This window comes from Saccopteryx bilineata, chromosome 2 (assembly GCF_036850765.1).
Source record: "Saccopteryx bilineata isolate mSacBil1 chromosome 2, mSacBil1_pri_phased_curated, whole genome shotgun sequence".
NCBI classification, from domain to species: domain Eukaryota; kingdom Metazoa; phylum Chordata; class Mammalia; order Chiroptera; family Emballonuridae; genus Saccopteryx; species Saccopteryx bilineata.
The window spans coordinates 116472482-116494672 of NC_089491.1; the positions used below are offsets into that span (position 1 = coordinate 116472482).

General features: G+C 47.0%; 1 protein-coding gene across 3 annotated transcripts in view; it reads left to right on the plus strand.

The window, feature by feature from the left end:
- Window positions 1-5972: 5972 nt before the first annotated feature.
- PRMT8 (protein arginine methyltransferase 8) overlaps window positions 5973-22191 on the plus strand; it is a 96256-nt gene continuing 80037 nt past the window's right edge. For 2 of the 3 annotated variants that reach the window (XM_066254777.1, XM_066254778.1), the window contains exon 1: window positions 5973-6137. In XM_066254777.1, coding sequence (XP_066110874.1) covers window positions 6063-6137 — 75 coding nt within the window. In that variant the 5' untranslated portion in view covers window positions 5973-6062. Of the gene's footprint in view, window positions 6138-7184; window positions 7326-22191 lie in introns of those variants that run through there. The other variant, XM_066254779.1, reaches the window with a different exon arrangement.

The window sequence follows — 22191 nt, forward strand, 5'->3', positions numbered from 1 at the left end:
TGCAACACACTGTTTAATGAACAAAGCAAATTGCTGAATAATGCATGCAATACGATTCCACTTTTACACAACACATAGTAAGAGCACACACTTACAGGTATGCGCACATTTGCATGAGCAAAAATGGAGGGTACACAGAAAAATGTTAGTATTACCCTAAAGGGGTACAGTTAAATTAAAAAAAAATCTAACAAAACTTAAATTAAAATAGCCCTTTAGAAAGAGAAGAGAGAGAGATCAAAGTGGTTAAATGGTCCAGAAAGGAAACAAATGGAACTAAGCACAGCTTTGTTTAGCCATCTCTGCTCATTGTGCATTTGCAGGGTAGGCTACCCCTGAATCACCAGAAATCAGCCCTGCATTAAGGCAAATCACAATATATTATGCCCCATGTTACATCAGTACACAGTTCATTTGGGAGGGCAAGGCTACAAAAGTACTTATCTACGAAAGTTTTGGAAGTGCACAAGAACTTTATGATCTTGATAAAGAATGCATCCCTGGCTTTATTGATTGCTGACTACTTTGCTTCTTGTCCATGTCCCATAGCCTGCAGGGTCTCCCTGTTCATATCAATAGGTACTTTCTGTAGAGCCTACCTGACTATAGGCCACTGATTATAGCTATATTAAACATATAAGAACCAATCCATATGACCTCTGATGGTACCTGAATCCATAACCAACTTTTCCTGGAAGATATGCCATAAGGGTAGGGAGATGTCTTTAATTTTTCAGTTCAGAATGACCAGCACAGTGCTCGGGTTCACAGTAGTTGCTATGTAAGGAAGGGATAATCGAAGAAAATGTATATGAGTTTAGGGGGTTTAGGTGAGATTTTCCAGAAAAAATAATCCTTTAATGAAAGATTTGAAAAGGAGGAAATGATCAAAGTATATAACTAGTAAAAAAAATCTAATTTCTGTTGTGACAGTATTTAAAAGACACTTAAAGTCATTAGGGCTCTGCTACTGCATACCTCTTCCTCCGTCTCCAAAGAGGTTTGGGTTCCATCACGGGTCACTGAGAACACGTGCATATGTCTTTTGGGTTTTTACTGTGAGAGAAAGGCAGGTAACAATAGCCTTACATTTAACTTTTTAGGAGCATAAAACACCAAAGATTAAGCTATTAATGCAGAATTATTGAGAAAATGCCTCTTAAGTTACTGTTAGGATAAATAATCAAACTGAACAGTATCATATCCAGCACAAGGCTAGAGTGAATTGACTCAATCAACATTAGCAGAGCAAGAAAGGAATAACATTCTGGTTTTAATGGCAAACAAACAACCCAAATCATTTTGCTAGCGCTGGTGGCACTCTTGCAAGTTGTTCCTTGGAACATAGTTTAAGAAATAACTGGGTCTTGGGTTAGAAAGAATTAAGATTGTGGAGGCTTTTGTGCAAGAGAACGGCCCAGGTGTGGGGCTGCCTGAAGGCTCAGCCAGATAGCTGATGGTTGCAGCCTTGGCTTGACTCACACTTAGTGGCCCAGAAGAAACACTAAGACATTACTGGGTTAGGTAATGAATAATGGGTGTGGCCTGGTTCTTGAGGAGCCATGACTCACTGTAGCATGTTTTATCCCTATGTGAGCCCTGGCCACGAATGAGGTTCCCTGCAAGGAGAGGGAAGCCAAATGACATGTCTTATACACCTCCTTTTATTACAACAACCACATTTGAAAAAGTTAGAGCCTGGTTTTCCCAGACAGTGGGGTCTACAAATTAGAAGCTGCATCCTGATTCCCCAGCCACTGGAATTTGGAAGGCAGGAACAAAGATGTCAATATATTAACATTGTTGGTTAGCTCCTTGAATGGAGCCTATTACACATACTTGTCACCTTCTGGAGGGCTCAGAGAGGAAGGGAAACAATTATACAGTCACAACATGGAGCAAGTGGGATCTTAGAAGTTTTGCTCAATCTTCTAGGGTTTGCAGCAATAGCTCTGCCAAATGCTTAGTCTAACTGAACCCTTCAAGTGACAGGAGTGTCACTTTTCCTGTGGCATCTCATAAAGCTGGATAACTTTTCCAATTATAGCCCTCCCCGAGAGTGTCATTCCAACCTTTGCACGCTGGTTCAGCCATCAGCACAACTTCACTCTTTTAAGAATCTCGTGACTATTAAGAAGTTTTGTGTTTGAGATGGACCTTTTTATAATGTGGGTGTTCCTGTAGTTTTCTGGGGTCCTTTCTATAACTTAGGGACCTTCTTTCTCTGCCAGTCTTTGTATCTCCTCCAAATAACCTCATCCAATTGTCATCAACCATGAACGCCCATCAGAATCATCCAGGGGCCTATAAATATCCTGATATCCAGGCCTCATTAAGTCATACTCCTTGGGGGTGGAACAAAAGCACTAGTATTTTGTTTTTATTTGTTTGTTGTTGTTTAGGAAGAGGCAGGGAGAGAAAGACAGAGAGACAGGAACATTGAGCTGTTCCTGTGTGTGCCCTGACCAGGGATCAAACTAGCAACCTCTGTGCTTGGGACAACTCTCCAACCAACCGAGTTATCTGTCCAGGGCTTAATTTATTGATTGATTTTTAGAGAGAGAGAAAGGGAGAGAGAGGGGAGGGGAAATGGAAGCCTTCATTTGTTGTTCCACTGGATCGTGCATTCACTGGTTGCTTCCTGAATGTGATCTGACTGGGGATCGAACTCACAACTTTGTCGTTTCGGGACAACGCTCTAACCAACTGAGCTAACCAGCCAGGGCTAGCATGGTATTATTATTATTATTATTATTATTATTATTATTATTATTAAATGAGAAGAAGGGAGATAGAGAACACTGGTATTTTTAAAGCTCCCCAGATGATTCTGCTATGCAGCCAAGGTTGAGAACCATTGCCTTGTTTCTAGAAACTGGTTAACCTCTTAAAATTACTATGGAATAAGGCATCTTAGATTTCAGTCCTGACTCTACCACTTGGTAACTCTTTGTGTTTTTGTGTCCATGCCCTTATCTGTTATACAGAGAATATAGCAGTGCCTACTCCAAAGACTGTTGAAATAACTGTGTGAGAACACATTAAGACTTAGGAGCGAGTCTCTGGCATGTAATGAGTACTCTAGAGATTTAACTCAGAACCTAGGACAGGGCCCCGCAAATATTAATACACTATCTGTGCTGTTACCACAAGCCAGGCATTCTAGCACTTCACAGGTCCTACTTACTATACTCTGTTGTGTTGATCCAATATAAGAAAAGTGACATAGCAAAATATATTTTGGGACCTCTTTACTTAGTAAGCTCCGTTGTTCCAGAATGCCCACTTAACTCATGTCCTGGTGAATCTTTTGCTGTGTAACGATATATCACCCCAACACTTAGTGTATGAAAGTAACAATTATTTTACTTGTGAATTTGTAATTAAATGAGAGCATAGCCGGAACAACTCTGTTCTAAAATGGCTCAACAAAGAACTGGAGTAGCCACATTCAAGACAGCTTAATCATGGCCTCCAGCCATGCTGGAACCACCTGGTGGCCTAGGCTTCTCACTGGCAGCTTCAGGCTAGCTCTGGTTTGAATGGGTTGGAATAGAAGACTCTTGCTATGAGAATACAGCTCTCCCTCTCAGCCTCTCTACTCCCCATTCCAAGAGGAGCAGTGTCTGTGCTTGGGGAGAAGCCAAGCAAAGCAAAAGATTTCAACAGAGAACGGAGGAAACACACCCACTGGGGTTCTCATAGCAACATAATCACGCACAGGCAGCAGCCTATTTCGGTGGGAGCTTGTCTCAGCTCCCCTCTTCTCCTGTTAGTCACAGAATGGATTCATGGCACAAGCAGAATCAGTGTGGGGTGGGGTCAGAGGAGAGTGTTGGACTGAAAGGCAGGAGGCGGGGGAGATGCTCTCAGATGTTCCTGCAGCTGGCTGAAGGATCACGGACAAATGTCCTTCGCTTTCTTATTTGTAAAATGAGAGGACTGGACTAAAGGGCTGTGAGGATGCTTTCCTTTCTGGTTTTCTTTGATTGGACAAGTACTGAGACCATCTTGGTAGGCGATCAGATGTTGCAGGATTTTTGTCTCTGAGAAAGATACTTAGATAAAATGGGGTTCAAGAGAGTAAGAGTCATTCTTTAGATTCACCTTATTTATCCCCCACCACTTTCTGTACATTAGCAGGATGTGAAAGGAAAGGAAAATGACCAAGTGTTGTCAAAGACTCGCTCACTCACCTCCAACACTAATCCAGGTCTGTGATCTGAGAAAGAAAAAGGTTAAGGAGGTTAACTTCATTTTTTTTCACTTAAATTTGTTCCTTAAGACTCTCTCTCTCTCTCTCTCTTTCATTCACTCCAGCCTCTTGCCTGTTCTCTTTTCACTTTTCTTCCTCTCCATCCTCTCCTCTCATCTCTCTCTTCCACTTATTGCAATGTGTGCTCTCTTTTCCCTAGGACTAACTAGGTGATGAAGGCATCCTTAGATCCTGGCCCATTTCTTCAATGGACTCTGGGGTTAGTTGAGGACAATCAAGCTCACACTTCTTGGCTGTCAAAGGCGGTGTTCAAAAACAAATAGGATATGCACAAAGGACTGATCGTCCCATAGAAGTATGGGGATGAAATGAAGAGAACCAGGATACCCAGGGAGGATCTTTTAGGTCCCTGTACTTGAATTATGGGCTGAAAGCTTGAAAGTGTATCTGTCTTTGAAGGAGCTGGCTTGAGTGGCCTGTTGTAATCACAGAGACAGAGTGAGATTCTCCCTCCCCCTTGTTCTATCTCTCACCAGCCTGACAGATGGCCGGTAAGACAGGGCGGACAAATCCCTCAAAGAGAAGACAAGAATGCATTGTATAAAAATTAACACCCCCTGCTGCCGCCCAAACTCCCTTAAAAAAGGATCAAGAGAATCCTAATGGGTACCTGACATCTTCTATCTCTCCTTAAAAGGGACTTCAAAATCTGATGACGATGGGGGGAGGGGTCAGCAGGAAGAAGAGAAATTGGTTGTGTGTGTGTGTGTGTGTGGGGGGGGGCTGCCAGGGAAAATTAGGTTAGGGGGAGCACGACCGCAGGTTCTTCCACTTGATTTTCTCCCAGCCTCGTTCTCAAGCCACCTTTGGCTGAACCTTCGCCCCACCCAGTCTGTGAGAGGCTTGGAGCCCCAAGTGCCCTGGATAAGGAGAGTGGGAGAAAGGGAGAGAACAGGATACCACACTTAGCCCTAGAGTTGAAGGAGTTAAAGACCCTCCCTCATCCAGGCTTCCCAGACCCTTTGCCCAGGAAGGAGCTAGGAATTGGCAGAAAACCGGAGAGTTGGGGATGGAGAGGTGGGGGCGAGGTAACTGTGGCCCAATCTTGCCCAGAGCTTGTCTTCGGTGGGAGGACGCACACCGGGTCTAAGAACCTGCAGGAGTCCAGCGCCGGCGCCTGCTTTCTCCCAGCCTCCCGCGTGGCCCTGCCGCGTCCGCGCAGCCCTTGCCCCCGCGCAAGTTGTCCGCAGCTCCGGGCGGTGGGGGCGGCCAAGAGACCCTCGCAGCCCCGCGGAGGAGGCGGGCCCAGGGGCGTCGGGGGCCCTCGGTCTGCGCCCAGCAGCCGCCTGCTCTGCCGAGCCTCCTACCCCGCCCCCACTCACCCGGCTCAGCCCCTAGGAGAGACGCGCAGGAAGCGTGTTGCTTCGCCCAGCGGATCCGCAGAAGTTGAACGGAGTTGGTGGTTGCCTCTCGCCGGCCGGACTTTGCGAACAGCGGGGAGAGAGACGCCGCCGCCGCGGAGCCTTCCGGGCTGCCTCCCTCCTGCTTAGCCCGCAGCGCGGGTGGAGAGGGGCGGGGAGGGGGTCGGGTGCGCGAGAAGAACTTGAAACTGTGTGAAGGCATCCGAAGCAGATGAGAAGGAAGGAAAATAAAACAAAGTGGAGACTGCAGGAAAGACTCAACCGTGGTTGATTGTATCGGCTGACGCTCCGGCAAAGGGGCTGGGTTGAGTTTTTTTTTTTTTTCCTCCTTCCTCCCATTCTCTCTCTTTCTCTCTCTCTTTTAAAGCTACACCAGCTCTCTCTTTCTATACTATCTCTGTATCCCCAAACCCTTGCTGGCTCTTATGGGCATGAAACACTCCTCCCGCTGCCTGCTCCTAAGGAGGAAAATGGCGGAGAACGCTGCCGAGAACACCGAGGTAAGACGGCGAGAGGCCCGGGGCTCCGGGCGACCCCGGCTGCCCACCGACCACCGCGCCGCCGCCGCCGCCGCTGCCGCCGCCGCCGCCGCCGCCGCCGCCGCCGCCGCCGCCGCTGCTCAACACTAGAGCCAAACTTTCCCCAGTTCTATCCCGCTTGCTTCTGCCGGCCGGGTGCGTGTGCGCGCCTGTGTGTGTGTGTGTGTGCGCGCGCGCGTGTGTGTGTGTGCATGTGTGCGTGTGTGCATGTGTGTGTGTGTGTGTGTGTTGGGGTGGGGGGGAAGACAGTGCATGTCTCAGGTTCACCCCTCTGAGAATGCAAAAGAGTCGCTCTCACCCCATCACTGCTTCACTCCATCCCCGGAGCTCTCCTGCCACCCGCCGCTTGCTTCTTTTTTTCCCCAAACCCTGAATCCTGGGTAGCTCCGCTCCCCTGCCCTCTCCCCTGCTGTGTTAGGGTTTCAGAGCCCTGGGTTTGTGCAGAGCTGGGCTCGGTGACCCTGCGGCCAGGTTTGCTCCCTGCAGTGCCGTGACCATCTCTAGCCGCTGCCTCAGATTGACCCTTCAAGTTCGAGTCCCTGAGCTCTCGGTCCCCACAGCGCCGTGGAGAGCTCCCGGCCGCAGGGGGCAAAGCTGAGCTGGTGGTGGGACTTGGGCACCGCCAACAGACCCTCGGCCCAGATTCGGGCCGTGGGGAGCAGTGCAGTACTCGAATGTTACACCGTCTCCGGGGCGCCCCACCTGGGGAGCGAGCGCGGGCCGCGACCACCTTCAGCACCAGGGACAGCGCCCGCGCCTGCCGCAGCCGAGCCCGCGCCGGCGGTGGTGGCGGTGGTGGCGGTGGTGGCGGCGCGCCTCGAGCTGCAGCGACAAATGAGTCTGCAGCCACTCGTCCCGCAGCTTTGCAGTGTCGCTCTAGCTCCACAAATCGCGCTCTTGCCCCCCGCTTTTGGCAGCCCAATCGCTGCCCTTTCTCCACTTTCGAGTTGGCCCTGAGCCGCAAAGAGCCCTGCTGGGTTTTGCGTCCCAGGGCTGAAGGCTGTGTTCTCTGGCTCCGCACTGACCCTGCTGTCGTTACAATTGGACTAGTCCGTAGGTTCTGGGCACCTGTAGTCACGAAGGGGATCAGCGTGGGCAGTCCCCTTACCTTCCTGGAGAGACGGTGAGCCGAGGTGGGGGCGGAGTGGGGTAAGTGTGTGAAGATCGTCCCTTACTCGGTGGCAGGAGAAAGGCAGGGAGCAAACTCTCCGACTCTATTAATAGTCGGGTGTCTGGTGGGGCTGCCGTGCATTTCACATATGGTTACCCATATGCAGCGTGGGGCAGGGATGGAGGTGTGGCGCCGCGATTATCTCTCTGTTTTTCTGGAATGCAAAAAGGTGCAGAGACCCCTTCCCTAGCTTCTTCCGGTGAGGTCTGAACTGCTGCTAACCCTACCCCCACAGCGTAGGCAGCAAAGCGTTTTAAAAACCCATGCTTTGAGTGGCTAGAAGCAGCATGCATCTGGCAAGTGTCGATTTTGAAACAAACAAGCTCTGGGGCTTGAAAACAGCGGGGTATTCCGTTGCTAATGACGTCTCCTTGAGTTAGGGCAAAGCCAGCAAGCCTGCGGTTCCCGGAGCACTTGCCCTTCCCCACTCCGCACCCCGCACGGGAGAGCAGACATTCAGAATGATGTGTAGTGCAAGGCGCCTAGCCTTACCAATCCTCTTTCCGATCGCCCACCCGAGAAAAGGGTTTCTAAAAATAGCTCGGAGTCAAGGCTGCACTGTAAAGTGTTGGACTAGCGGACACATAGCAGTCCCTGCAGCTAGGTAGCTGGAGCGCTGAAAGCAAGAAACAGCCGCCCCCACCACCTCCCCGTCCCTCTTGGTTCCTAAAAAAAGTTTTTTAGGGTCTTTAGCTCTTCCCCCCCAACCCCAGCTGTTGAGGAGAGTCGGGTGCAGACCGCTACTGGATTCCTCAGCGTGCAGCAGCGGCCCCTGAGCTCCCCACCTCGGCCAGGGTTAAAAGCGTCCTGAGCAGACAATCAACACGCGCCAGGCTATTTTTACTTGCTTCCCCCGCGGCTCAGCTCTCCCCCTTCTCAGCAGTTGCACATGCCAGCTCTGCTCAAGGCATCAATGAAAATAGCAGTAGAGGCTCGGAGCTTATGCGAGAAAAAAGAAAAAAAAAAAAAAAGACACGTGGCGCATGGAGACGGTGGGAGTGGTAGGCCATGGGAGCTCCTTAAAGGGTGTGAATCTGGGGGTTCAGTTCTTAGCAACTTCCCTGAGAAGGGGAGGAATTCAGATGTACCCAGTGTTCAAATGTGCCCAATGAAGCCATCCAGGCTGCATGACAATCACTTGATTTTTCTCCAGGAACTGTCTGTTTTTGGAATAAGCCAGGACTACAGTAATAGTTCCAAAAGTGGGGAATCGTGGGTTTGCCTGTCAGTATGGTGGGAGAGAGGGGGCAAGGATGCCTCTGTGGTGTGTGTGTATTAGTGTGTATGTGCGTGTGTGTGTTGCTGTGCTCATGGTGGTAGTGGTTTTTGTTCTTAATTGAACATGTCTTTATCAAACACTGACTCTGTACCAGGGATAGTCAGGTACCCCAGATCTAAAGACGACAGCCACCAGGTCCTTCCTCTCCAGAGACTGTTCGTGCAGTGGACAGTGGTGCCAAGTCATCCAGCTAACCCTGTAGCACTGTTTCTTGCCTTTTGTTCGTGTTGTTTGCAAGCACTTTATTTCTTTTCATTCTCACAATAATCGTGTGAAATAAGCAAAGGTTAATATATATTAATTTTTTTTTGTCCCCCACTCTATAGCTGAGGACACAGGCTAAGAAGTCCTGTAATTTCTGAAGTCACCTGGCAGACTAAGTCAGCCTTGGAACACAGCTTGATCCCACTTCTGATTCCTTGCTCTTTGCCCTACGCTCATTCGTACTTCCAAAAAGATGCCACGTGTGAATGGGAGTAGGTGAGGAGGGGGAAGAAGAGAGGATTCCTTTGGAAGGGAGAGATCAAATGTTGGGGGTAGGCAAGAATGACAGGAGAAGGCTTTCTTTCCCAAGGTAAAAATAGGGAAAGATATTTTAATTGTTAGGTAAGAAGGAGAAAGTGAAGAATAAGATTAATTACATTGGGCCCTGGCCGGTTGGCTCAGTGTGCGGGAGTCCTCCCCCTATCCTTCCTCTCTGTCTCTTTCTTCCCCTCCCGCTGCCAAGGCTCCATTGGAGCAAAGTTGGCCCAGGCGCTGAGGATGGCTCCATGGCCTCTGCCTCAGGTGCTAGAATGGCTCTGATTGTGGCAGAGCGATGCCCCAGATAGGCAGAGCATCATCCCCTGGTGGGCATGCCGGATGGATCCCGGTCAGGCGCATGTGGGAGTCTGTCTGACTGCCTCCCCATTTCCAACTTCAGAAAAATACAAAAAAAAAAAAGAAAAAAAAAGATTACTTATGTTGGGTGCTGAAACTCTCTCAACAAGTAAAGTCGGAGCTGGGGCAGTGAGGACATCAAGGCCACAGGCTTGGTGGGCACAGTTGGCACTGGGTGGCCCTGATGCACCCTTTAACTACTAGGCCACACTTCCTTTAACTTGAGCTCATTCCCCTTATGAATGGAAGGAAGTGCTGGACCCTGGCAATGTTAAACACATAGCAATATCAGCTCTGTTTCTGCTTTCTCCGGATCCCCAAATATGCTTCTCCTCCTCGGATGAGGGCACCTGTCCCCGCTCTCCTCAGCCTCTTCTCTGCTGTTCCTGACACATCACCAGAAACCTTCTGACATGGCTCTCTAAAATATCAGCAAAACCTCCATCTCACCCTTCTTTTTCCATCCACTCTCAGTGCCTGAGGCTGGTCATCCTCACCTCTGCCCTCACTGAGGCAGTAGCCTCTCAACTCTTGGTCCTCTTCTCTAATCCAGCCACATTCTCACTGCTCAATGGGTTTTCAGAAGCACAAATTTACTCCTGATCTATCATCTCTTAAAAAGCTTACCATGTGCTCTATTTTGTATAGGATACAGGATAGATCTTTGTTTTTTCTTAGCATAGTGTACAAGGCCCTTTAATGCCTGTCCCATGCAATTCTCTATATCAGCCACTGACACTGTGTCTGAATGCTTTTGTGCCTACTGATCCTTCTGCCTGGGCTGCTCTCTCCCACATCTCTCTGGGAAAAAAAATCTTCCTTAACCTGCAAGACCCAAGGCCACTTCCTCTGGGAAGCCTTCCCAGATATGCTACTTATCCTCTGCCTTCATAGAGAAGGATGAGGATAAGAAGGATCCTCTCCCTCTTCCTCTTGCTCTTCACACCTGCCTCTCACTTTCCCTATTCAAGATAATTGGTTCCTTATATATGTATTTCTCCAGTTAGATAATGAACTTTTAAAAAATATCCCAATTTTCAACACTGTGCCTGACACACAGTAAATAATAAAGTTAATAAATGTCTTCTGAATGGATTCACGGAATTATGAACAAGCTCATGAGCCTTCTGAGTTTTTGCCACTCATGGCTTTCTGAAAGCAGGGCATTCTATCCTCCACTCATCTGCTATATTTACATTACTGTGTATCTTTAAAACTCAAAGTAGATAGAGTGTCAGCCTGGCATGCAGATGTTCTGGGTTCGATCCCAGGCCAAGGCATACAGGAGAAGTGACCACATGCTTCTCTTTTTCTCCCTCACCCACTTCTTTCTCGCTTTCCTTCTCCCAGCTGGTGGTTTAAGCATCGGCCTCTGGTTAGTTCAGTTGATTTGTGCATCAGCCATGGTCAGTGTGCACAAGGGAGTCTGTCTCACTGTTTCCCTTCCTCTCACTTAAAAGAAATTAAAAAAAAAACCCAACTCAAAATGAGTGAATATTCTGGGAATCAAGGTGCTGCAGCAATTCAGAACATGGGTACGTTTTGGTTATTCATGTACCTATTTAATACTGGTAATTTTTGGCTCTTAATATATGGTGTTCTTCTGAATGGAAGATAGACAGATTAATCACAATGCCCAATTATGAACCTTGGGGGATAATGGAAACTTGTGCGTTGCTGCTAGCTTTATCAATTCTTGGAGAAACTCTTAATATATTGTTGATGGTGATGACTCCCTGATTAGGGTTTTAGCACCTCAAACGAGAGCTCCCCAGGTGATAGAGCAACTTTATCATCAGAGACTGAATTATGAATGTTCTATTGCCTTGCTAACCCAGGGAGAGAGAATAGTTTGGATTGGGAGAAATTCTACACTGAGCTGACTTCTGACATGGCGCATGCTGGTGGCTTTAGCTAATGGATGCCTGTCTTAGGAAGTTCCTTTCAGCTGAGGGGTCAGGGAATTGAGAAAGAAGAGAGCAAGAAGAGGGAGAGAGGAGAGGGAGCTGGGCCTACTTGTCTGAGGATAGTCTGCATCCAAGTCTCTTTCTGAAGAGTGTGGGGCTAACTAACCATGTAGCCCTCTGGCAACAGTCTGCCTGGTTTAAAATCCAGCTATGAACTTAGATGTGCTATTACATTGAGCATGACTTAACCTCTTGGGGCCTCATAATGTTGCTGCGATTATTAAATGAATTAATTCATCCAGAGGGTTTAGAACATGGTGAGTGCTCAATAACTGTTTATGATTATTATCCTGCTCGCTTTTGGAAGCCTTGCCAAAATAAGTGCAAACCGGATAAACTCTCCTGCTTCTTCGTTTCTCTGCCAAGATGATCCATAAACCATAGTCCACATCAATTTTTTTCTTCCTTCAGCAAATAGCTATTTCAGTCCATAAGTGAGCTCTGGAGAATTAAGAAGATACCCACATTTTTCCCCCCATGTGAAATCTGGCTTTTCAGAGAGTCCTCAATTGGCTTTTGGCTGTTGGCAGGGTGAAACACAACAATCTCATCTCAAATTCAGGAGTGGGTTTCATTTCCTCCTCTGTTAACTGCGCGGCGAAGTTATTATCACATACCAGCGTGGAACACGCAAGAATCTGTAAAAACAGTACTTGCACCTTGGAGGGAAAAAATGGGCAACATGACAATTCACAAGCTGCGGAGGTAACTGGAAGTGGGATGATGCTGTTGTGTGAAAAGCAGACTTTGTTGTTCTGCTGTGGACTGACTCAGTGGGAGAATAGAGAAAGCATTGTCCAGAAGGGACCTCCGAAAGGCCACTCTGTCCATGCTGCTGCTGCTGAGCACTCTTAACCCAGGATGACGTGCAGCTGGCCACTTGGTACAAAGCTTTGGAGGAGGCGATTTCCCCAAACTCCTCATGCATCTCAGTAGTCAGGAAGCTTCCTTAGGTCTGAACTCAGACTCTTTCATTGCAATCTGAATCACTTCTGTTTATATTATTCTAAAAGGAGATAAAAATTGGCCAGTTGCCTTTACATTTTGGGCTGTTTTAAGGCTGTGTCACCTACTTTACTACTAGTCTTTGTTTCCAGAGACTCCAACCCCTTTCTCTGAGAGTCTGGCAGTAGCCCTGTAATAGGAACAGCCGGCAACTCCAGTGTTATCCAGCCCATGGGATATTTCACACATCAAAGGGCTTTTCTACTTCACTTGTCACAAGTCCCTCAAGCACCACAGCTTTCCCCAGATTTGTAATGGATGACCTATAAGTAAAGATTTCTTTTTAAAATGTAATTTTATAACAGCCAACAGATTGATGTGCACATTTTCTTTTTTTAATTTTAATTTTTATTTTAAATGAGAGGAGGGAAGATAAAGAGACAGACTCATGCATGCGCCTCTACTGGAATCTACCTGGCAACCTTGGCATCCTCCATCTGGAACTGATGCTCAAATCAACTGAGCTATCCTCAGTGTCTGGGGCTGGTGCTTGGACCAACTGAGCCACTGGGGGAAGAGAGAGAGAAGAGGGAGAGGAAAGAGAAGAGAAGCAGATGGTAGCTTTTTGTGTGTGCTCTGACCAACAATGGAACTTGGGACATTCATATGCTGGGCTGACACACTATCCACTGACCCAACCAGCCAGCGCCCATTTTTCCCTTTTTTTGTGCTATTTCTTTTTAACATATCCAGATATGTAATATCTAAAACCAGTATTTCTCTATGTAAGGTCTAGGAATTGTGCATAATGAGATCTCTCTCTTTTTCACATGACACTTAAAATGTTTTGGCATATATACTGCTCACAAAAATTAGAGGATCAGGGAACGTGCAGATACTCCAGTTCGTTTAGCCTTGTGTACAGTACATTTTCACCAATGAAATAAAAGTTGGCTTTGCATCTCATTTGCATAACTGAACAACCTTCTTTGACTTGTTGTTCACTTTTCTGATGTTCTTGTTTAATAAAAAAAATAAAATGCTTCTTTTTTATCACTTCATGTTCATTTTGAAATATACCCTAATATTTGTGAGCAGTGTATCATCATGTTTAATGCATGCCATCATACATTGCATGCATATACATGTTACATAATGTACACTGTGTGTGTGTGTGTGTATATATATATATATATATATATATATATGACACACTATGAGTTACACAGTATCCCTACATTGTACAGATGAAAAATCCAAAGCATAGAAAGCTAGTGTTACTTGCCCAAGATCCTAATCCTAACAGCTAGGAACTGATGGAGCTGGGACTCAAACTCTAGTTTTCTAACCACCAAGACTTGTGTTTCTTCCAGTTTGCTAGGCTATGATGGCATCAGAAGGAACAGAGTAAAAACTTAACATATGAAGAGAAAGAGTGGAGAAATAAGAAATGGTGAATTTGGGAGAAAGCAAGAACAGGACATCAGCTCCCACCTTTCATTTCCCAGGTCTTCTTTTCCTGCCTCCATCACCACCCTGCCATCTGTCACTATCACTGTCCTCAATACTATGCCCTATGGGTGGCAGGGACATGTATAATTTGTGGCCGGCACAACCTCCAGTCCATGCCACCTACTCATCTAAGCCATCCCTATGCTTGGGGTCCTAGTTGGTGGACCAGGGGGAAACTCATTTAATGAAGTACACCTCTTTGAAAACTAGACCCAAGGCCACACTAAGTCTGGATTCTCATTCAGTTTCTTTCTTGGGATGAAATAAATAGTAGATGCTTCAGGATAGGAACTTCATTTTTAAATTTATTTTTGTAGTTTTGTCACTTGTGTTAAGGCTGCTGTACCAAAGGACCACAAACTGGGTGGCTTAAAACAACAGAAATGTATTCTCTCACAGCTCTGGAGGTTAAGAGTCTGAAACCCAGGTGTCATCAGGATTGCTTCTTTCCGGAGATTCTTAGGGAGAATTTGTTCCTAGCCTCTTCTGTAGCTTCTAGAGGTTGCCAGCTGTGCTCGGCTTTCTTTGGCTTGTAGACACATCCCTCTAACCTCTGCCTCTGTCTTCATATGGCCTTCTACCTGAAGTGTGTGTCTCTATCTCTTCCTATCAGGACACCAGTCATATTGGATCAGAGACTACTGTATACGGTATGACCTCATCTTAACTTGATTGCATCTACAAAGACCTTATTTCCAAATGAGGTCATATCTACAGGTAATAGAGGTTAGAATTTCAACACATCTTTTGGGGAGATTTGATTCAAACTCCAACATCATTCAACACGGTGCCCACACATAGTAGGTCTGAGTAGAAAATGGCTGACGATGGAACTGTAAGGTAGCATTTACGGCTGGGCTGTGCAAGGGGCCCTGGTAAATTACTTTGCAAAGTGTGCTGTGTGCACATGTGTGTGTAGAAGGCATGGGCGCCCTGTCTCTCCGGGTTTATACAGTAGTTTAGGGACACTGAGTACTACCCACAGGGCTCAAAATACTCTGATATTGCCCTTGTAAAAATATTTTATCACTAAAATAAGTGTTGAAGAATATATACTACTGTGACACGTATTTTAGTTATGCCTGTTCTTACTCTGAAATTCTAACATAGGCAGAGTGAGAATTTACAGAAATGGAAATGTTCTCAAAATTGTGGTTTTAAAGATGGGTTTGTTTCTTTGTAAATACTTTATTTGTTTAACAGACTTTATAATCTTAAAAATCTTTCTAACACTGTAAATGTACTAAAGAAAGTAAATGGTAAATTAAAAAAAAAAGCTGATGAAAGACTGAATGAATACATAGCAGGCCTTAGAATAGTTGTAGTCAGTGAAGGTCACCTCTGTTCTCTGAGCCCCTTTCCAGCTGCTCACTCCGGGTCTGCCTTGCCCACTGGCTTCCAGCATCTTTATCAGGCCTTCTTGCCCAACCAGTATCAATGATTGTATAAGAGCTACCATTCTATTGTCCTTATTACGTGTGGGGCACAGTGTTAAGTGCTTTGTAAGCATTGCCTGATTTAATTTACACCACAAGGCTACAAAAGCCACTCTCTATATTCCTATTTTGCAGTTGAAGAAATGGAAACTTGCAGCGGTTAGACCAAGATTACAGCACTGGGAAGTAGCGGAGCTGGAGGGCTCTGAGTTGGAATGTGTTCTGCTCTTGACGCAGGCCCCTTTCCCCACTTTTTCCACATCCCCGCCCTCCAGCTGCTCTTCACCTTTGCCCCACACCTGCTCCCCCTTGTTGAAAGATTTGGGTAGGAATGGATTCACTTCTATGCTTGAGAAAGGGCCCGTCAGCCTGAAATAAGCTTCCTGTCCTTGAGCTCCTCAGCTGCCTAGGTGATTTGCTTTGTCATTGCCAGAAGAATTATTTTAAGAATAGAATTGTGAGCACGTGACTAGCTTATTTGAAGGGCTATTCTGGAGGGCAAGAGGCATAAGGACTTTCTTGGTAACTTCCAAACAATTAAACCATGTGGGCCACTGACTTCTCAGTCTGAGGTTTTGCAAGGAGGTTACATGCGTAGCCTCTGGGATTAGTAAGCCCAGACCCAGCTCTCAACTCCGCCCCTTACTAGCCTGCTGACTGCAGGCATCGGTGCCTTGATTTCGTCATCTAGGATACGGTGATAGCCCTTTATCCTGTTGAGTTAATGTCAGGATTAAGTGAGTTATTTCATGGAGAACATGCATTTGGCATCTGGCACATGGTAAATACTCGAGGAAGATTAGTTACTATTTGTGATCTGGGCTTATCCAGTGGTGTCTGAAAGTGGAAGCAGACGAATCAAGGGCCTTTACCGGTGACATTATTAAGTTAGTGGCAGCAGAGGCTGGAGGACCACAGCCAAGGGGGGCCTCTTTGATCCAGGTCGTCGAATCATGAATCACTGATTCGGTCACTCTCAGGTCAGCCAGCCAGAGCCACAAAGACTCCTGACAGTGGGGCTCTTTAATGGCCTCTGCCTAGCGGGCCACTAGTCCCCATGTGGAGTGCCCCAGTTCCAGGAGGAATAGGTATCTCCGTGACCCACAGGTTAACCTATCTGTGTGCAAGCTCACATTTAGTGCTGGGTTCTAGAACTCAGCATCTAGAGAACGAAACTATAACGTCATCGAGTCCCTACCGGTGTGAGAGAAATGGAGGCTGAAGAGTAAATGGCACTGAATTGCAAACCCCCTGGGGAAAGGCCACCGTCTCCATGTTCTCTGTGCCCTTCAGGAGTCTTGCTGTTGGAAAGGGCACGGTTCCTATTTGTCGATTACTAGATTGACTGGTGACCATTTCCCACGTTTCCACTGAGGGAAACTGAGACATGGGAGGGCAGAGAGAGGACAGAAATATTTCCCAGTCTCACGTAACAAAATAGGTATTTAATCACCCAGTTAAACTCCCTGTCCTCTTGGCTCTAAATCCAGTAGACTATATTCACTGTATGTGAGGCCTGACCTTCACACACAGCTAAGACCAAATTGGGCTAATGCCACTATAAAGGGAATGGCTATTTGTACATTTGTCAATTAGGGTCCCCTTTGCAGCCCTGTTGTGAAAGATAACCTTGTGTGAGCTAGAGTAAAGTGAAGTGGTGGCCTTTTACGGCTGGGCCTGCGCTCCCATCGACAGTTAAATTCCAGGACTCCATCTCTCCCTGACGAGCAGTTATGACAGCAGTTCTTGAAGGAGCCTCAATCAGAGAATCCCACACAAATGATTACAGCCTATCAGAGGTGTAGATGGGATCCTAATTAAGAAATGTTCTCTATTAATGTGCATTAGTTCAACACTTGTCTCCAGGTGTGTAGTAGGAAATTGATGAATATTTATTGAATGAATAAAGGAAGTAAGCCTGTATATGAGACACATATGATGCCAACTTCCTTTTGTTAGCATCTCTTTATAATCCTCAGACCTCTCTTCTGAGCTTGGACCTGGTTAGCTGACTGCTCACAAATATCCCACACTCTTCAGGGACCCCCTCTGGAATATCATCTTTTCCCACCAATCTGCCTCTTTCCTGTGATCCTCACCTTGCTTAATAGAAGTCTTCGAAGTCACAAGCCCCAGCTCTCCTCTCTCCCTTCTCCACAGCGAGGCCTAGGATGTTATGTCTCAAAGGTTTGTCCACTTTGTCCTAAATTGATCCTTCTCTTCGCAGTCTGACCTTTGTTGTCTTAGTTCATGTCCTCCCATCTCTTGCCTGGATCTCTGCACCAACCTCCTGGATGTTCTCCACACATCTTCCCTTTCCTTGCTTTGATTGAATCCCATGGCAGCATGCAGGTGGAAATCTAGTTATACTAAGCTCCTCCTCAAAGCTGTTCAGTGGCTCTTCTGTTATTGTTAGGTGAAAGAGCCCCCTCCTTACCATGGCATATAAGGTATTGCCCAATCAGGCTCTTGCACCCTGTTCCACCCGTATTTTTTGTAAGTTCTTCCTTTCTGCTCCTGCTATACTCAACTGCTTCCCTCCCCTGATCACCTGGTACCACCTACCCTTCTCTCAGATCTCAGCTTAGATGTCACATCACCTCTTCCAGGAAGCCTTCCCTGACACCATCCCCTTATGTGATCTAATAGTACCTGTGCATCTTCTGTCCCAGCACATATCACACTATACTTTATTTGCTGATTCCTTGTCTTTAAGGTTACCATAAACTTTGTGAGAGCCGGGGCTCTGACTGTGTGGTTCACCATTGACTCCCAGCACATACCACAGGGCCTGGTACCTATCAGAGGTTTAAAACAACTTGTTCAATGAGTGACATTGCCTGTACCTTTCCTGTATGGACAATGTCCTATGAATGCTAGTGTTTAAATGAACATCTGTTTATTGCTTCCTTCCTAATACTCTGCATCAGGCTGCGTCAGCCACATAGGGTCCCACTGTAAGAGGAAATCTCTGTGGTCATAGTCATCATCCTCTTAACCCAAAGCACGGTTGTAGTTAAGCTGTTCCAGTTAGACGCTCCCTGCTATGGGACAAAACCAAAACTGTGGAGAGAATGGCTATAGTCAGTGCAAACTGGCCAAGAGATACTTGGACAAACAACAGTGTAAGTTTAATGCCCTCTTGAACAGGCACAAAGTAAGTCTCAGAAAGGCTTGGGAGTCAGAGCGTTGCCAGGAGCAGCGAGAATTCCTTGAGCTTCGGCAGCGGCAAGAGGCAGAAGGGAGACTGTGGGGTCTCCCCTGAAAACCCTCGCTTGAGGCAGGGGACTTTTGGGGTTTGGATCAGCCAATATATTCTTTCTCACTTGGCCTGATGCATCATCTTTGGCTGATCTGAGCAGGAGACACAGTGGGCAATGTCCTCAGACAGGCAGCTGAGCAGCCCTGAGGCTCTGGCTCCTGACCACAGGTGCTTAGGGCGCCAGGCTCCTGTTTGGGGGCCAGGTGCTCTGCCCCCAGCTTCGCCCAGGCCTCCTTTATTGGTGGTTGTCTTGGTTCATCACTGCCTTCCACTCTCCTATTTATAAGGTTAAAAATAAAATGCTCCATAATCCAAGATGTGGAGAGAACAAACCAGCGGTGTGGGCTGCCAGTGATGCGGGACGCAAGGACATGGGCCTCAGGCCAGAGCTGGTGGCCTCCTGGGGAGGTTTAACTGAAGCCCCCCAGGCCTGTGCCCATTTCCCTTTCTTCTTCCAGCCCTGCTTCAGAGCGAGCAGCTGGTCCCAGAGCCTGTTTGGGTCATTCTCCCACCTCTGGAGGGGACCCCACACAGTCCAGTCAAGACAGTCGGCCTCTATCCTGAGCCCCAAGAAGAAACTGGCTCCCCGTTCCTTGACTGTGCACTTCAGTTCCTCAGGCCATGAGCTGGTCCCAGGCTGCGCAGAAAGAGCAGAGAACCAGGAGGCAGGACCCAGGATCCTGACTCTGTTGCCCTCTGCCCTCTGTGACTCTCAGTTACCCATATGAAGAATGGATGATGTGAACCTAATCTATCCCACTTGATGGGGGTGCCCTGAGTAAAATGGAGACAGTGGGCACGAGGACACTTGAACAAGGAGGAGCTATGTGCTAGTCTTCAATTCTGCTGTCAGTCCCTTGCTACCTCAATTGCCTCCCAGTCCAACTCTGCTGTTTACTCTCAATGAATTGTCGGTGGAGTTAGAAATGAGCTCTTTGCCATCCTTCACATGGCTTCCCTGTCCAGACGTCCGTCCTTACATGTGTTAAATTCATGTTGTTGAAGATAGAAGGTGTTTTCCCCCTTGGTGGCAAAGGACTCAGAAAATGGAGGTTTGGGGGAAAGCAGAAAGGTGTTGTCCATCTGGACTTTGACTTGGTGAGGAGATGGCCTCTTCTAGGGCCCTGGCGTCAACACGGACGTAAGGGTAGGTAGGTTGCATGCAAGTATTTATCTGGGGAAGAAAGAATCTCCCTCCAGAAACCTGTGCCTTATTTCTGCTGTCCACCTGCTGGCTCAGTCTCTTCCTCTCTTTCCCATTTTCCCAGGCATGGGCTTCTGTGCTTCTAAGAGCAATGGCTCTTTGTTTTTCAGGCAGGAGAGACTGTGTTCAGCTGTCAAGGGGAGGCAGCCCCAGATTCTTGGCTCTGGATGGGCTCTGTGGGCCTGGATGGTGGAGAGAATTCAATCCCTGGCAGCCATTCCTTCAAATATGTTTGACCAGGCATTGATGCTTAACCTTACTCAGATGTTACGGGTCTAGCCTATTACAAATGTATACAGGGTTAAAGAAAATGAAGCAAAAGATTTGAGTTTCAAATCTGTTAAAGCCATACTTCTTTGTCTTCCCAGGGAGTGTGCTGGACCATTCTTTCTAAAGTGCTGGGACCTGAATTATCTCCCAGGATATAGGGCCAGGTGAGGATGTTGTATTCCTTAGGGTATTGTGCCTGGTGCAGCAGCCTGCTCCACACCAGGGGTCTGGGGGAGAGGTGATTCTCTGGCCATTTCTGCAATTACTCTCCCCTGACATGCTCTTGCCACCAGCCTGGGAGGCCCCCGTGCTACACATTACAAAGGATTATCATCTCACTTGACCAGCCAAAGGCATTAGTCACTGCTGGTCATTGAAACCCTCTCCTCTTTGGGATCCTAGGTCCTACTTTCTCCTGCCTCTCCCACATCTCTGATGACTGTTCTTTTTCCAACTTTCTTGTAAATCCTTCTTCCTTGCTCATCTCTTAATGATGCTGTCTCCAGCTTACTGCTCCTGGACGATCTCATCCTCTTCTGTGACTGCTGACACCCAGACCTGCCCTTCTAGTTGGATTTCTCTTCCTCAGTGTTCTGTAGGCACTTCAAGTTCAACATGATCCAAATCGAATTCCTTATCATTCTTCCACGTTTACTCATCGTCTCCGCCCCTGGTCCTCCTGTCTCCATGAAGGGCACTGCTGTTCTCTCCTTTACTTAGCCAGAAATCAGGAATATTACCAGAGGTCTCCCTTACTCTCACCTCTCCTACCCAATCCCAGATCATTTATATCAAAACCCTACATATGCTTCTTTCTCAATTAACATCATTTGCTTTCCTCTTCTTCTCCTCCTCACAGCCTAGATCACACCCTCATTATCTCTTGTCTGGGCCACTGCAACTGGCTTCCCAGCTTCTGCTCTCACACCTGCTAGTCCATTCTTTACTCTGCAGCATGGTGCCTGGATGCCAGAAGGATTCAGTAGATGTTGATTGAATGGATGAATGAATGAGTTATGAGTAGCAATTACTTGCTCAGAGGAGTAATGCAGGGTGGTTGTTCTGCAGCTGGTTGTCATTGTGAGTTAACATCAGGGATCACCATTCTTCACTTCATTTGGCCTTAGTGCAGCTGCTTGGGTGTTAAAATACATTTAGAATAGAGTTTGTGGGATTCAAGAGACCTGGCTGATATTGTCCAGGTTCTGCAACTTGCTTACGATGGGACAAATCTTTTCTGAGGCTGTATTTGACCTTGAGAATGCTGCAAAACCAACAATCAAGGAGTTTGGGGTCTCAGTTGCTCTGCACTTACCATACCACAGTATCCTTCAGGAAGGAAAAGGACAAAGGTTATGATAGAGAGTAACCCTGGAGAAGTAGCTGAATCTACAAGGAGGTGTCCTGTAGCCCCTCATGTGACATTGCTCAATCCCCCAGCATTACCCAATATCCTCAGAAATTTACAATGTACGCTTCAGTGCCCTGTTTCTTACTCTGTCCCTTGTGACACAATGAGCTTGGTCTTGGGGATTCTAGAAACCTCTTTGCAGAGCTCTGCTTGCTAAACCAAACATAGTATGTGATTTTGAACAGTGAACTCTTGCTTCATTTCCCTTATATCTTGGCTTGAGCAGGGGTTTTATACTTAAGTAGCTAGCTGGAGAACCCCCAATAAGTCCCTTTGACTCTTTGGGCCTAGTTAATAGCAACTTACCTGAAGCCAGGAGTCAGTACCGTATGACTCACTGAGGTCCCTTTTGGGTTCCTAGCTGTTAATTGTCCTCTTCTCATTGTAGTTTTTAGTGACCGTAATTGTACTCTGTGGTAGAGTCCATGCTGCCTTCTCTTTCCATGGTCAACTTGCCTCTTCCATGTCACTTTCCCCGTCGGTGTCAGGGAAGTGCAGAGCGTTGGTCCCTTCAAAGGCTCTGAGACGACAGCCAGTATCTGAGTGAGGAGGGTATCACGGTATTAGTCTTGGGACAATGCTTAATAGCAACAATTTTATTTCAGTGTGTGACCTCGGCAGATCCACTCCCTTCCGTATGTTATTTTGCAGCACTTCATTCTGTCCAATTTTAGATAAT